Here is a 17,157-nt window from a genome sequence, read left to right as displayed (position 1 = left end):
AGTTTTTATTCCGTTTGGACTCCGTTTGATATGGACTTTCTGCGAAACAAAAAACATGCAACAAACAGGAACTGGCACTGGGCACTGGATCAATATGTTAGTCCCAAAAATAGTATAAAAAGTTGCCAAAAGTATATGAAAGTTGAAGAATATTGGCATGGAACAATAAAAAATTATAGATACGACGGAGACGTATCACTTCATCTCTCTCTCTCTGAATTCTCAATACAATGGTCTCTTGGAGATCCATATGATGTAACTCTTTTGCGGTGTGTTTGTTGGGATTGATGAACTTTGAGTTTATGATCAGATCTATCTTTTTATATCCATGAAAGTATTTGAGTTTCTTTGATCACTTTTATGGATGATCTCTTAAAGCCTCATATTTCTTCTCCAATATTTGGGTTTTGTTTGGCCAACTTGATCTATTTATCTTGCAATGGGAAGAGGTGCTTTGTAGTGGGTTCGATCTTACGGTGCTTGATCCGAGTGACAAAAAGGGAAACGACATGTATGTATCATTGCTACTAAGTATAAAACTATGGGGTCTATCTCTACATAGATAGATCTTGTCTACATCATATCATCGTTCTTATTGCATTACTTCGTTTTTCCATGAACTTAATACACTAGATGCATGCTGGATAGCGGTCGATGTGTGGAGTAATAGTAGTAGATGCAGGCAGGAGTTGGTCTACTAATCTTGGACATGATGCCTATATAATGATCATTGCCTGGATATCGTCATGAGTATTTGAAGTTCTATCAATTGCCCAACAGTAATTTTTTCACCCACCGTTTGCTATTTTTCTCGAGAGAAGGCACTAGTGAAACCTACGGCCCCCGGGTCTCTTTCTCATATATTTGCCTTTGCGATCTACTTTTTCCTTGCCTTTATTTTCAGATCTATTAAACAAACAATACAAAAATACCTTGCTGCATTTTATTTCTATTTATTTTATTTGGCGTTTGATCTATCAATTTACTACAAAATTATCTCACGTCCATTTGCCTATCTTGAGGCGCCGTACCCCGGAAGGGATTGACAACCCCTTTAACACGTCGGGTTGTGAGGATTTGTTATCTGTGTGCAGGGGCTGTTTACGTTGTGTTGCTTGGTTCTCCTACTGGTTCGATAACCTTGGTTTCATATCTGAGGGAAATACCTACCGCTACTGTGCTGCATCATCCCTTCCTCTTTGGGGAAATACCGACGTAGCTTCAAGCGACATCAAAAGGAATTTCTGGCGCCGTTGTCAGGGAGGATCTGCAACATATACGAGGTTACTAATCACAAATCTCTTCTCCTCGCAATTTACAATATTTTCCATTTGCCTCTCGTTTTCCTCTCCCCCACTTCACAAAAATTTGTCGTTTTATTCGCTCTCTTTTCCGTTCGCCGTTTTCTTGCCAGATCTGTTTTTGAGTGCACTCTTGTTGTGTAGTCATCATGACTCAAGAGAACACCAAGTTATGTGATTTCTCAAATACCAACAACAATGATTTTATTGGCACTCCTATTGCTCCTCCCGCCACTAGTGCGGAGTCTTGTGATATTAATACTGCTTTGCTGAATCTTGTTATGAAAAATCAATTTTCTGGTACTCCTAATGAGGATGCCGCGTCCCATCTTAATACCTTCGTGGAATTATGCGATATGCAAAAGAAAAAGATGTGGACAATGATGTGGTGAAGATGAAATTATTTCCATTTTCTTTGCGTGATTCTGCAAAAAATTGGTTCTCTTCTTTGCCTCGCAATAGTATCAATTCTTGGAATAAGTGCAAAGATGTCACTAAGTATTTTCCTCCCACAAAAATTATTTCCCTTAGAACCCAGATCATGAATTTCAAGCAACTTGAACATGAGCATGTTGCACAATCTTGGGAAAGGATGAAAATGATGCTAAGGAATTGCCCAACTCATGGGTTAAATATTTGGATGATCATACAAAAAAATTATGCGGGATTGAATTTTGTTTCTCGTAATCTTTTAGATTCCGGCGCGGGTGGTACTTTTATGGAAATTACTTTGGGTGAAGCCACCAAATTGCTTGATAATATCATGGCAAATTATTCACAATGGCATACCGAAAGGGCTCCTACTAGTAAAAAAAGTTAATTCGATCGAAGAAATTTCTTCTTTGACTGAAAAAGTTGGTGCTTTGATGAAATTGGTTGCTAGTAAAAGTGCTCCTCTTGATTTTAATGATATGACTTTGTCTACTTTGTCTACAAAATAGTGATGCCATAGATGTGAATTTTATCTCTCGAAATAATTTCAACAACAATGCTTATAGAGGTATTTTTAATCCTAGGCCTTTTCCTAGTAATCCCTCTAATAATTATGGTAATTCCTATGGAAATCAATCTTATAATAATAATAGGAACACCTCTGATCTTGAGAATAATATTAAAGAATTTATCAACACACAAAAAGTTCAAAAATTCCATAGAAGGAAAGTTGAGTAAGATTGATGATTTGTCTAGAAGTGTTGATAGAATGGCTTATGATGTGGAAAATCTCAAGATGAAAATTTTTGTGCCTAAAGTAGATGAATCAATTAAATCTCTTTATGTGTTGATGGATTAAAGTAAGAAAAGAACCGCTATGCTTAGAGCTAAAAGAGAATTTTTAGAAAAAGCGTTTTCTAGTGATTTCTTTCGCAAAAGTGATGAAGATCTTAAAATGATTGGTGTTTCTTCTATTGATTCCTTGTTTAGCAAAGTTAAGATTGATGAAAAAGGGACTGGAGAAGAGTCAACTTTAGGTAGAAGGCATCCCGATAATTCGGAGGGTGAAAATCTTGTTGAGAAAATTGATAAAAGTGGGTTTGAAGAGGTCAAAACTTTAGCTAGTGATGTGCCCACTCTTTTGGACTACAAAGACTTTAATTATGATAGTTGCTCTTTGATTGATTGTATTTCTTTGTTGCAATCCATGATAAATTCACCCCATGCTTATGAACAAAATAGAGCTTTTACTAAACATATTGTTGATGCTATGATGAAAGCTTTTGAAGAAAAATTGGAATTAGAAGTTTCAATTCCTAGAAAATTGCATGATGAGAGGGAACCTACTAACAAAGTCAAGATTAAAAATTGTGAGTGTTTTTCTTTATGTGATTTGGGTGCTAGTGTTTCTACAATTCCGAAATCTTTATGTGATGTGGTTGGTCTTACCGATCTTGAAGAATGTTCTTTGAATTTGCACTTGGCGGATTCTACTATTGAAAAGCCTATGGGAAGAATTAATGATGTTCTTATTATTAGAAATAGGAATTAGGTGCCCATAGATTTTGTTGTTCTTGATATTGATTGCAATCCGTCTTGTCCAATTATTCTTGGTAGACCGTTTTTACGCACTATCGGTGCCGTGATTGATATGAAAGAAGGCAATATTAAGTTCCAATTTCCTTTGAGGAAGGGTATGGAACACTTACCTAGAACAAGAATTAGGCCACCTTATGAATCAATCATGAGGGAATCTTATGGATCTCGAACCAAAGATGACAAAACTTAGATCCTTGCTTTATGCCTAGCTAAAGGCGTAAAACTATAGCGCTTGTTGGGAGGCAACCCAATGAATATTTTTTTCTTTCTGTTCTTGAGTGTTAGCACAATTATGCTACTGTTATGATTGTGTTTTTTGTGTTTTAATTAGTGTTTGTGCCATGTAAAGCCTTTAGGATCTTCTTGGGTGATAGTTGTTTGATCTTGCTGAAAAACAGAAACTTATGCACTCATGAAAATAATTTTCGTAAATCACAGAAAAGTGCTTTTGCCCTGATTCTTTTTTCAGAAGATTAATATACAAATTACACTGGTCGTCCTAATTTGGAAGAAATTTTGGAGTTCCATAAGTTCTCGAAATAGTCAGATTGCTACACACTGTTCTGTTTTGACAGATTCTGTTTTCTTTGCGTTGTGTGCTTATTTTGATGGCTCTATGGTTTTCTTTGATGAGTTTTTGCCATAGAAAAGTTGGAATACAGTAGATATAATGCAAAAACAAAATATGAATTGGTTTGGTACAGTACTTATAGTAGTGGTTTGCTTTCTTATACTAACGGATCTCACGAAGGTTTGTTGAGTTTTGTGTGATTGAAGTTTTCAAGTTTTGTGTTATCTTACGATGGATGAAGGAACAAAGGATAGAAGAGCCTAAGCTTGGGGATGCCCCGGCTTCCCAAGCTATTATCCAAAAATGAGCAACCAACTAAGCTTGGGGATGCCCCCGAGTGGAATCCCCTCTTTCTTGTAACGACCATCGGTATTTTACTCGAAGCTATATTTTTATTCGTCACATGATATGTGTTTTGCTTGGAGCGTCTTGTATGATATGAGTCTTTTCTTGTTTTATTTTGTGTTTTAAGTCTTGATCCCTTGCTGGACACACCTATTTGGGAGAGCCAAAATTTATGTCATGACTTGTTAGAATTGCTCTCTATGCTTCACTTAAACTTTTATGAGCAATGAACTTGCTCTAGTGCTTCACTTATATCTTTTTGAGCACGGTGTGCTTAGTATTTTTGAAGAAATGCTCTCTTGCTTCACTTAGATTTATTTGAGAGTTAGTAAAATTTTGAAGAAATTATCTCTTGCTTCACTTAAATTATTTTGAGAGAAAGAAATTTATTTATGCTCTTGATCTTCACTTATATTTGCGTGAGCTTATGAAAAGCAACACATGAAAATTAGTCCCAAAGTGATGGATATCCAGGAAGGATATAATAAAAACTTCCGTGAAGATCATTGGACAAAACAAACTTGGTTATTAGTAATAGTTTTGAGATATGATGATGTGATATGTGAGTTATGTTGATGAGTAATTATGCTTTAGTAAGAATATTGGTGTTACGGTTTGTGATTCTCTATGCAAGTACGAAAGTCAATAGTCATGCAATGAAATTATATCCTACTTATGGTGCATTATTCGGTGTTATTTATGCTTAATGCTTGCTTATGAGATTATCCGTTTCTTGGTTGGTCGCTTCTCAATCTTTTGCTAGCCTTCATTTTGCACTAAGTATGATCTCTACTTGTGCATCCAAAATCCTTTAAACCAGTTTTGCCACATGAGTCCACTATATCTACCTATATGCGGTATTATTTTGCCGTTCTAAGCAAATTTGCATGTGCCATCTCTAATTTTCAAAATAAACATCTCTTTTGTGTGTTTGTTTAGCTCGCGGAGCGGTGAGGGCTGGCTAATATTTTCCATGCTAGATGTGTTATTCTCACGATGAGTGTTTATTCACTTGTCATTGCACAAGAGTAAGGCAAAGGTATTAGGGATGCTCAGTCCCGTAATGAAAAATTAATTTACTTTATGTTGTCAAATAATAAATTCCTTGGAAAGTGTTGGTATGGAGGGCAACCGTGGATACGGCTAGCCATGGAAAGTGAAAGTATGGTTGAAAAAGGAATAAACTTTATTTCTGTTTGGGAACCGCCTATGATATATCTAGCATGGAAAGTGTTGGGAACTCTAAGTCGTTTTCGTTGGTGGGATGGATACACCTCCCAAAATGTTTTATCTCTAAGTTTTTCGCTTTGAGCTCAGGCACCTCTACAAATCCCTACTTCCCACTGCGAAGGGCCATTCTTTTACTTTATGCAATTTTTATTTTGAATTTGAGTCTCCATCTTCTCTTACAAAAGCACCAACTAGGAGGCAATATGATCGTACTTAAGTATTGGGTGTAACTAATATTCGAGTGTGTTTCATGAATGGATCAATGGTTGAGCATGATGGGCTAGGGATAACTTATTTTAGCGTTGATATTCTGAAAGACATGGTTGCTTGTTGATATTCTTGAGTATTTAAATTATTATGTCAAAACTAGACTATTGCTTTGAATCACATAAAAGTCCAAATGTCCATGCTATAAAGAAAAGAAATATGATATGACATGTTAGGCAGCATTCCACATCAAAAATTCTGTTTTTATCACTTACCTACTCGAGGATGAGTAAGAGTTAAGCTTGGGGATGCTGATACGTCTCCAACGTATCTTTAATTTTTGATTGTTCCATGCTGTTATACTATCAATATTGGATGTTTTATAATCATTTTATAGTCATTTTATATCATCTTTTGGTACTAACCTATTGACATAGTGCCAAGTGACAGTTGTTGTTTTCTGCATGTTTTTTTACATCGCAGGAAATCAATATCAGACGGATTCCAAACGCAACGAAACTTCACGAAGATTTTTTATGGACTAGAAGGAACGTAATGGGCCCTGGCTACGCGTGGGGGGTGCCCCGAGGGGGGCACAACCCACCATGGTGCGCCAGGAGGCCCAGACGTGCCCTGGTGGGTTGTGCCCACCTCGGGTGCCCCCGGACCGCCTCTTTGCTCTATAAATACCCCAATATTCTAGAAACCCTAGGGGAGTCGACGAAATATTCATCCAGCCGCCGCAGAGTCCAGAACCACCAGTTCCAATCTAGACACCATCTCAGATGGGGATCACCACCTCCATTGGTGCCTCTCCGATGATGCGTGAGTAGTTCTTTGTAGACCTTCGGGTCCGTAGTTAGTAGCTTGATGGCTTCATCTCTCTCTCTCTGTGAATTCACAATACAATGGTCTCTTGGAGATTCATATGATGTAACTCTTTTGCGTTGTGTTTGTTGGGATCGATGAACTTTGAGTTTATGATCAGATCTATCTTTTTATATCCATGAAAGTATTTGAGTTTCTTTGATCTCTTTTATGCATGATCTCTTATAGCCTCGTATTTCTTCTCCGATATTTGGGTTTTGTTTGGCCAACTTGATCTATTTATCTTGCAATGGGAAGAGGTGCTTTGTAGTGGGTTCGATCTTACGGTGCTTGATCCCAGTGACAGAAAGGGAAACGACACGTATGTATCGTTGCTACTAAGGGTAAAAAGATGGGGTCTATCTCTACATAGATAGATCTTGTCTACATCATGTCATCGTTCTTATTGCATTACTCTGTTTTTCCTTGAACTTAATACACTAGATGCATGCTGGATAGCGGTCGATGTGTGGAGTAATAGTAGTAGATGCAGGCAGGAGTCGGTCTACTAATCTTGCCTATATAATGATCATTGCCTGGATATCGTCATGAGTATTCGAAGTTCTATCAATTGCCCAACAGTAATTTGTTCACCCATCGTTTGCTATTTTTCTCGAGAGAAGCCACTAGTGAAACCTACGGCCCCGGGGTCTCTTTCTCATATATTTCCTTTGCGATCTACTTTTTCCTTGCCTTTATTTTCAGACATATTAAACCAAAAATACAAAAATACCTTGCTGCATTTTATTTCTATTTATTTTATTTGGCGTTCGATCTATGAGTTTACTACAAATTTATCACACGTCCATTGCCTATCTTGAGGCCCGTACCCCGGAAGGGATTGACAACCCCTTTAACACGTCGGGTTGCGAGGATTTGTTATCTGTGTGCAGGGGTTGTTTACATTGTGTTAGTTGGTTCTCCTACTGGTTCGATAACCTTGGTTTCATATCTGAGGGAAATACCTACCGCCGATGTGCTGCATCATCCCTTCCTCTTTGGGGAAATACCGACGTAGCTTCAAGCGACATCAGTACATAACCTTCCAATATATGAATCTTTACCTCTCGAACATTTCGAGACTCCTCGTCATGTCCATGATCTCGTCCGGGACTCTGAACAAACTTCGGTCACCAAAACACATAACTCATAATACAAATCGTGATCGAATGTTAAGCGTGCAGACCCTACGGGTTCGAGAACTATGTAGACATGACCGAGACACATCTCCGGTCAATAACCAATAGCAGAACCTGGATGCTCATATTGGTTCCTACATATTCTACGAAGATCTTTATTGGTCAAACCGCAATAACAACATACGTCATTCCCTTTGTCATCGGTATGTTACTTGCCCGAGATTCGATCATCGGTATCATCATACCTAGTTCAATCTTGTTCCCGGCAAGTCTCTTTACTCGTTCCGTAATGCATCATCCCGTAACTAACTCATTAGTCACATTGCTTGCAAGGCTCATAGTTATGTGCATTACCGAGAGGGCCCAGAGATACCTCTCCGATACACAGAGTGACAAATCCTAGTCTCGATCTATGCCAACTCAACAAACACCTTCGGAGACATCTGTAGAGCATCTTTATAATCACCGAGTTACGTTGTGACATTTGATAGCACACAAGGTGTTCCTCCGGTATTCGGGAGTTGCATAATCTCATAGTCAGAGGAATATGTATAAGTCATGAAGAAAGCAATAGCAATAAAACTTAACGATCATTATGCTAAGCTAACAGATGGGTCTTGTCCATCACATCATTCTCTAATGATGTGATCCCGTTCATCAAATGACAACACATGTCTATGGTCAGGAAACTTAACCATCTTTGATTAACGAGCTAGTCAAGTAGAGGCATACTAGGGACACTCTGTTTTATCCATGTATTCACACATGTACTAAGTTTCCGGTTAATACAATTCTAGCATGATTATAAATATTTATCATGATATAAGAAAATATAAATAACAACTTTATTATTTCCTCTAGGGCATATTTCCTTCAGCTGCAACTTTTACACTAAAAAGAACGCCATCATATATGTTGAAATGACATATAGGATATGGCTTGAGAAGCCAAACCAAATTATCTTTTCTTGATTTTGGGAAGCATATGTAAAGTATTTACAAGTTTACATCCAAAATCAGATTTGTCCTACTTTGTTGGTTATCTAAAAATATTGGGAATTTCTTCAATCCTACGCCGGAGGCAAAGGTGTTTGTCACTAAGAACGATGTATTTTGGAGAAAAGGTTTCTCGGAAAAGAGTGAGTGGCATGATATTGCAGCTTGACGAGATTAGAGAATCTTCGGTATCACATGAAAGCATATTTGCTACCTTGGTGGTTTTAGTAATTCATGTCAACATACATATCATTGGACTAATGTTTCCCTTGAGTATATTTCAGGAAGTGTTCAACCTAGGCAGGTACATGGATGGAGATGTGGACCCCTCAAGCTACTAAAGGACAAGCATTGGTAAAAGCTTCAAGACTCTGCATTTTTTGTTAAGTGATCCAAGATCACATTGAGTCCATAGGAAAGGCAATACTATTAAAAGGGATGATGTTTTAATTCTGGACTATTTGCTCAAGTGCTTAGAGATATTGCTCCAAAACCCTCCGCCACACTCTCACATTCATCTATGTCCCAAACCCTAAAACCTATCTTGGCCCCACCGAAACACATACATCAAGACCCACCGAGATATACTTGACATAGCCACTGGCTAAACCCTAGCAACTCGATCCCACCGAGATGACAATGTGGTTAGTTGAACTAATATCGGTTGCTAAAGTTTATCTCAGGATATTGGTTCCAAGTGCTCCATGATGGAGATGTGCGACCCCCCAATTCAAAAAGGTCAAAGGCGTGGTCTACCGGCGATTCAAAGGTTTTAGTTTTTGGTTTGCTTCGAGTCGTAGGAAAGACCGCATTATTAAGAGGGGTCGGTGTGGAAAAAACTTGTGTGGGAATGCCATCGCCGAACCATATACACCAGCCTACCCATTCCTACCATCTAAAAACATAGTGTGCGTGCATGTGGTAATCAGAGTGACTGCAACAGAAACTTACTGGGTACCCCGTGCGCACGGGGTCTTTGGACCCCCGTGCGCATGGGGTACTGCGTAACTCTCTGGGTACCCCGTGCGCACGGGGTCTGTTAACCCCCGTGCGCATGGGGTACTGCGTAAACTCTCTGAGTACCCCGTGCGCACGGGGTCTTTTGACCCTCGTGCGCACGGGGTGGTGTGAAAGTCTCTGAGTACCCCGTGCGCACGGGGCTGACTTAGCCCATGCGCACGGGGTCCAACGGGCAGAAACGGCCACCCCGGGGCAAACACTATAACCCCCCTTCTTCTTCGTCCATCCCTAAACCTAATGTCTTGTTGAGATCCACCATTGCTACACCTCATTTTGCTCAATACTCTCAATCCCTCCACCCAAACTTGTTGAAACTTTGGGGATTGGGAGAGCAAGACCTGATCTACATCTTGACCAAACCAAATCGCGTTCCCCGCAACATTTCGTCCCCATTGACTTGTTACTCTTGGAGCTTGGGCTCCTAGGCGGTTAGAGGTTCCTCCGGAAGCTTCCTTGCTTGTGGTGTGCTCCGGAGAAGTTTGTAAAGGTGTGGTGGTTGCCTTCAACATCAACCCCGAGTGATTCGAGGCTCATCCGTTGGGGGTGACTCAAAAGAGACTACGGTGAGCCTTCGTGGCGTTCCGCAAGCTTTGGCTCCGGCACCGCTCTAAACGGAGAGTAGCTCTTCCCCAAGGAAGAGTGAACTTGGGATAAAGTCCGCGTCCTCGCGTCACTTGTGGTTAATCCTTTCCCGCACCTTACTTTTCCTTGTATGCTTGTTGGCTTGCTAATTAGATTGTTGGCTAGCATATGTTGCTTTAAGCTTGCTTGTCATATAGGTTGTGTTCACCTAGTTGCATACCTAGTGAACCCTATTTATCCGCTAAACCTTAAAATTGACAAGAAAGATTAAAATTTGTAATCTCCTATTCACCCCCCCCCCCCCCCGGCCCCCTCTAGCCGACCGTATCGATCCTTTCAACTTGCCAACCTTCTGAACCTATTGATTTCATCTCGAAAATTCCAAGTGGTTCCGATCGGTGTCACCGCATTGTGGAAAGATATTAGGTCATCACCATTCGGTCTCACCGAGCTGTTCCATCTGGTCTCACCGAAAAGTATAAAGTTCAAACCTTTTGTACTAGTCAGTCTCATCGAGTGTCTTCATCCGGTCCCAAAGAGTAGTGCATAGAGTAGTGCATAAAGGTGCGTAACGGTTAGATTTTAGGTGTTGCCTAGCTTGCGCTCGCTTGAATATTCGCTCCTTGTGACATACCCATAATTTTTTACGTGATTACCTTTTGTCGTTACGAATTACTCCCTCCGTTCCTAAATATAAGTTTTTGAAGATATTTCACTATGGACCACATTCGGAGCAAAATGAATAAATCTACACTCTAAAATGCATCTATATACATCCGTATGTGATCCATAGTGAAATCTCTACAAAGACATATATTTAGGAACGGAGGGAGTAGAACTCATGCATGACCTTTTATGTGTTCACCCTTTAGATTGTTGAACATGCATGCATTCATTTTTTTGATTCACCGTGCTTGCATAAGTACTTCTGTCCTTGTTATATAATTAAGTGAAATTATGATATAGTCATATTTATTTTGAACGTTAGGGCCTTGTTTAGCCGGGTTTTTTCTAAGGGCCCTAAATTTCTACAGACTAGTCTGATTCAAATCCATTTTGATCTTAAGAACAGGGTGTACCATCAATAAATATATGCTAATTGGTACCATAGCTGGCCAAACGGTCCGGCCCGCCTAGCCACGATTATTATACGGGCTGTGCCGTGTCGGCCCGCGTGCTGCAGCCTGCAGCCCATGCACGGCCCCGCTGCTAATCGGGCCGGGCCACCGGCACGCCAGGCACGCTAATCTGACTGCTATTTGGCGCACTGGGCGTTTTTTAGCCTATTTTTACATGTTGGGCCATATAGAGATATATAAAAAAAATAAAAAAAGATAATCGGGCCATGCCGTGCCGGTCCGAGTGCTCACCCTAGCAGCCCAAGCACGGCCTAGGGCGTGCCGGGCCCGGCCCGTTTAGCCTGTGTCGTGCCTGGCCCATGGCGGGCCGTGTCAGTGTGCTCACGGGCCGGCCTGGTTGGTCCAGCCCATTTGGCCAGCTATAATTGGTACCAATTTAAGTCTTTAGTTATCCTGAAAGGTTTGGGAGGAAAATTTTAATTTTCCTATATCAATTATGGAGAGAAATAAATGCCTAAAACAAATCTTCACAAAAAATAGGTTAAAATGCATGTATAATTATAAACGAGCTAATATTTATCGACGCCTAAATTTAAACATCAATACTAGCTAAGTTTAGCTCTTCAACAAACATAGGACGTCAATAAACATAACCATTTGGATAAGCGTTGATGCCAAAATTTAATATCTCATAAAGATAACCATGTTAATATCCACATACTTTAACTATATATATGAACCATGAATGTACTCATACTTTCATCTGTTCGAGTTTGGAAGAATATCTGATAATACATCATCGATACACGACGAACATGGGTAAAGGACTAGTGGGAACCAACAAGGCATTGATATGCTTGTGGTTGGTGATGGTGCTTCTCCTTTCATCTGGTAGGAACACAATTAACCTACACATCTCCAGTTCATACTAATCCAAGTTAACTTAATTACTGATTCTCATTGTTTGCTAATGGATGCAGAAGAGATGGGATCTGACGGTTGTGAAGGCCATGGTAGCCAAACCTGGGATGGCAACATGTGTGTATAGCACGGCACCTGCAATGTGGTCTGCCAGAAAGAGGGTTATGACAGAGGCCGCTGCTACGTGACCGTATGCAGGTGCTACAAGAACTGCACCGATCTACCAATTTAGGCATATGTCCTTTCGCGAAAAAAAATATTAGGCATATGTCATCTCGTGCATGCTCGATCGGTGCGATTGCTATGAGTCTATGCATTACAACATAAGTAAATTAAGAGGCTCTCTACATGCAATAATAAAGGATTCGTGCTTGATGGTGTAATGTTCGCTTGCTCTTTTTTTTGCCCGCTTTTGCTTGATTATGATTAACACTGCTCATTGCAGCCATCGCCTATTAGTTTTCAATGGTAACGTTAGCAAATTACTGAGCAATATCAACCGCCCGCGAGATTGGTTGAAAAGTGCGGCTGCGAGATCGGTTCGCCCGTCCGCGAGATCGACGGTAGAGAACAACCTTTTTCCGCGAGATTGAGGGACTTGCGGCTGCGAACACTGCCCTATTTTTTTTCCGTTGGTCTCTTGGACATTCAAAGCCCAGCAGGCCCAAATAATGGCAGATCGTCCATTTTGTTACGGAAGCAGCGGCCCAGCCCGTATAGCGAACTTACGAGCTTTTGCAAATCAATCCAACGGCCAAAAATTCTTAAACTCGTAGATCTGATGGCCAGAAGCCTTGAGAGGGCAGGAAAAGTGCTCAGTTATAATGTATCTAAAGGCGCTGTGCTGTGCTGTTAGCCTGTTATTACTGTGTTGTGCTGTGTTGTTGGCCTGTTACTTCGCACACCAAGCAGACGGTTCTCGTTTTACACATCGAGGACCCTACATTTTACTCACTGAACATAGCTACATTTTACTCTCACACACACACACTTGAGAGGCAAACAGCCAGGTACGGTACGGATTAGGACGAGTCGGAGTGGTGAGACATGTGACATGAAGAGAAATGATGCCCAAACCCGTGATGGGCCCGACCGCGCTTGTCGAACGGACGGACACCAGGCCATGGGCAAGCTGAGAGAGGGGCCCATGTCTCTGATGGGTCAATGCACAGGACAAAACATCACCCTCCCCCTACAGCAAAGGGAGATCCAACAAGAAGATATGCACCATTCTACAGAACACATACTACTACATATATGCACATTTGTTGTCCCCAGGCTCATCCATGGCCAGAACATCACCATCATCATCTTACATGAAGCTCATTCAACCACCAGCATGCGCCATGAAGCTGATGGGCAGCTATTTTGCCACACTTGTTTCGCTTGGCCTCTACATTGCTGGCTCCCATCTGAATTCAGCTCAGGACACTGAATTCGGCGGTTGATGATCCTGCGCCACTCGGCGTCGTCTCGCGACTCGCGAGATGGAATATCATACGGGTGTTCTGAAGTTCAGAAATTTCCAGCAACGACGATGGCAGTTAGAAGCTGTGGAGCTGGGCGAGCATGGCTACGAGTTCGTCGCTGGATGGCCGATCGGCTGGCAGCTCCGAGAGGCACACGATGGCGACCCTGACGGCCATCACCATCTCCTCCTCGTCGACCTCCTCCCCTACAATGCTGCTGTCCAGCGCTTCTTTCATGTCGCCGGAATGCTGCATGTGACGGAGCCATCGTGCCAGGCTGCCCCGTCCACTTTCTCCTGAGAAAAACAGGTCTGCGGGGTCTTTCCCGGTGAGCAGAACGCCGAGGATCATGCCGAAAGCATAGACGTCGCACTTATCTGTGTACCTGCACAAGCAAATGTTTGAATCTAAATGCTCAGAAACACCTAAGAGCTGAAAAACATATGGATGGCAGCTGAAGTTCTGAACCATCTAACAGAAGAAAAACACAAGCTCTATTAGGATTGACCTCTAAAGTTGTAAAATTGATGATCAACCATGACAAAATAAATAAATCATGAGTTACTGATCTGGTTAAAGTAGTCTGGTTGAAAGTCCTTCCCATAAGTTAACTGATGATGTACTTATCTGAAGAAGATTGGAATAAGAATATAGAACACCAATCCTGAAAGCATCTATTCTCTGATTGATATACAAGAGGCTAGAATGAAATATATCAATATTTTTAGTAGAACAGGGGGTGGGCCAACAGCTGTGTGTGCTCATGCGGGAATATATGGAAAGCGTAACAATCAAAGGTAATTCAAAAAGGTTAGATGCAGGTTCCCTAACAAAGTAAAGATTCTCCAGTTACAAAAAGCAAAAGCTGGGTACCTTCGATTAAGCCCTCTGGTATTCTTTATTAATATGCTTTATGTCTTCTCTCTTACTCATTTCACTGATTAAATTCAAATGGCGCGGAACTGAAGTCTACTTATCGTCAACACAGTCAATAACTAGAAAACCAAATTCAGAAGAGTCTAATGAAAGGAAACACACAACAGTGCTTGCTAGCTAATGATTAGGCACTGTTAACCGGGGACACAAATCGAAAGAACCTATGGACGCAAGCAATAATGAAATGGAATGTCAAACGCTTGTTTTGGTAGTATATAATGTTGCAATGCTTATGGTTCAAATAAGAAAATGACATGATATTATCACTACACAATTTACACATGTTAGTTGCCAGATGTATAAGTATGGGTTACCAATAGTATAATGATTTATAGCTTAAAATTTAAGCTATTCAGTGCCAATAGCAGACATCGCACATCTCAGATTTCTAGCAATCTGAAATACATTGAGTTGTTTGCTTCGTATCTATATAAAATTGAGTATGCATATAGATCTACTTTCCTGGCAGTGATAATGATGCATAGCCTGGGTTCAATTTCCCCTCATTATAATTTATAATGAACAGACAAGCAAACCAAATTGTCAATTTGAGAAATAGTAATACTGCAATCTTCAAGCTACTAAATTTAGCTGAATTGAGCACTGAAAACAGACAACACATAGATTTACCTGCTACTTTGGTAGCACTCTGGAGCAGTGTAGAGGCTACCGGACGACTCCGGATCAGGCGAACCCGAATCGAGCAGCCTCGCAACCCCGCAATCCGCCAGCACCGGTTCGAAGCCTTCCTCCAGCATCACATTCGACGGCTTGAGGTTGCAATGCAGTATCCTGGGGTTGCACTCGAAGTGCAGGTGGCGCAGTCCCTTGGCCACCCCGGCCGCAATCCTGTTCCTGGTGTCCCAGCTGAGGCTCACCTGCTGCGACCTCACCCTCTTCATCACGTCCTCGAGGCTGCCCCCAGGGACGAAGTCGTAGACGAGCGAGAGCCGGTCGGCGTCGCGGACGTAGGCCTTGAGGCTCATCACGTTGAGGTGCCGCACCCGGGCGAGCAGCTCCAGCTGCCGCTGCACCCTCCGCATGTCGGACTTGGAGCCGCTCGCCGGCCGCGAGGGCGAGGGCGAGGGCGAGGGCGAGGGCGAGGCGCGGCTGGCGGCGGCAAGGTCGAGCACCTTGACGGCGACGGTGACGTCGCCGTCGAGGTCGAGCTTGTGGTACGTCCCGCGGGGCCCGCGCGCGAGCGGGCGCGCGGAGGGGAGCGCGCACTGGAGGCTCTTGGGCGAGATTTGCGGCGTGAAGGAGACGGGGCCCCGGGCGACGGCCGGCGCGTTCCCGGCATGGAGCACGGCGACGCGGATGGCGTAGAGGAAGGCGAGGGAGAGGAGGAAGCCGGCGAGCGAGCCGAGGAGGACCCCGAGCGCGATGCGGCGGAGGCGGGCGGCGCCGCCGGCCCGCGCGTGGGGGGCCCTGGGCTGCGGCGGCGGCAGGGGCGCGGCCGGGGACTGCGTGGCGGGCAGGGGCTGGGAGTGCAGCGGCGGCTGGGAGGCGCAGAGCGGGAGGTCGGCGAGCAGGAGGACGAGGAGGAGGGTGGCGGCGAGGGTTTTGGTAGGGTTCTTGGCCGCCGCCGCCGTCCCGGCTCCCGGCGCCATTGGACCAAAGAACCGATTTGGCAGCGGGGAGGAGAGAAGAAATCGCTCAACGGGAAATGCTCGAGTAATAGGATCAAAGAGTGGTCTATCAAGATGCCATTTTCTGCATGGTTCTTGCTTATGCTTATCAACAGGGGGGGGGGGGGGGGGGGGGGTTGATTACAGCCGAAAGAGGACAGAGAAACGGAAACGAGCAAGCTCAGTGCAACGAAGAGGGCTCGGAGATTTCGCAGGAGAGGGGCGAGGAGCTCTGCAGGGTGCCAAAATTATACCTGAGGAAGAAGACGGAAACGGCGAAAACGTCGCCCTGCTCCTCCTCCGCAGCAGCAGCGGAGCAGAGCAGGCGTGCGTGCGATAGCTCACCGTCACGCGGCCCGCGCCTCCTACCAAGACGAGCGGGCGAGCTTCCACGGGAGGAGCTTTAAGTCGAAACGGAACGGCGGGGCGAGAAGAGAAGCTATCCCAGGCTCTCACGGTGAGCGGAGGGGAGCAGAGCAGGGAGCAGCAAAGGCATTGGCGTGGGGGAATCAAAAGGGCGAGCGAGGCTTTTTGGGTTGCCGGCGCATCTCGCAGCTCAGCACGTACGCACGCAGCCACGGGACAGAGCATGAAGACCGGAACCAGACATTCTCCTCCCCCGTCCGTCCGTCCGCCTGGATTCCCTCCCCCGTCCGTTTTCACCCCCCACACCACCCCGGTTGGGTTTACGTTTACCATACCACGGTCTCGTTCCTCGGGGTGGCTCTAGCGGCAGCACATAGCATAGGGGCGAGAGACGAGGCGAGGGGAAGGGGGAACCCGAGACGGAGCAGGGGCGCGTGGATACCCGCGCGCCATGCCCAGAACCTGTCCCC

The 17,157-nt window shown here is 43.4% G+C and overlaps 1 protein-coding gene and 1 long non-coding RNA gene across 2 annotated transcripts; one reads left to right on the top strand and one right to left on the bottom strand.

Moving 5' to 3' along the window:
* Positions 1–12,172: 12,172 nt before the first annotated feature.
* On the top strand, positions 12,173–12,671 carry LOC120976205 (uncharacterized). The gene is made up of 2 exons (XR_005771457.1): positions 12,173–12,258; positions 12,351–12,671. It is a non-coding gene; the product is annotated as an uncharacterized lncRNA (long non-coding RNA).
* Positions 12,672–13,496: 825 nt separating this feature from the next.
* Positions 13,497–16,696, bottom strand: LOC109769957 (inactive leucine-rich repeat receptor-like protein kinase CORYNE). Its single transcript, XM_020328662.4, has 2 exons — positions 15,324–16,696; positions 13,497–14,142 (listed from the first exon to the last, which is right to left on the bottom strand). Exons 1-2 carry the CDS (start codon positions 16,301–16,303, stop codon positions 13,833–13,835), a joined length of 1,290 nt encoding a protein of 429 aa, XP_020184251.1. The 5' UTR covers positions 16,304–16,696; the 3' UTR covers positions 13,497–13,832.
* Positions 16,697–17,157: the final 461 nt, after the last annotated feature.

This window comes from Aegilops tauschii, chromosome 3, assembly GCF_002575655.3.
Source record: "Aegilops tauschii subsp. strangulata cultivar AL8/78 chromosome 3, Aet v6.0, whole genome shotgun sequence".
Taxonomy (NCBI): Eukaryota; Viridiplantae; Streptophyta; class Magnoliopsida; order Poales; family Poaceae; genus Aegilops; species Aegilops tauschii.
The sequence above is the reverse complement of the archived record's forward strand: the minus strand, read 5'-3'. Positions and strand labels throughout refer to the sequence as shown.

Excerpts from the sequence above, each read along its gene's own strand:
- LOC109769957 (XM_020328662.4), bottom strand. The coding sequence starts at position 16,303 with ATGGCGCCGGGAGCCGGGACGGCGGCGGCGGCCAAGAACCCTACCAAA. Across the intron at positions 14,143-15,323 it reads GAGTGCTACCAAAGTAGCAG|GTACACAGATAAGTGCGACG; the intron begins GTAAATCTATGT and ends TTGCTTGTGCAG.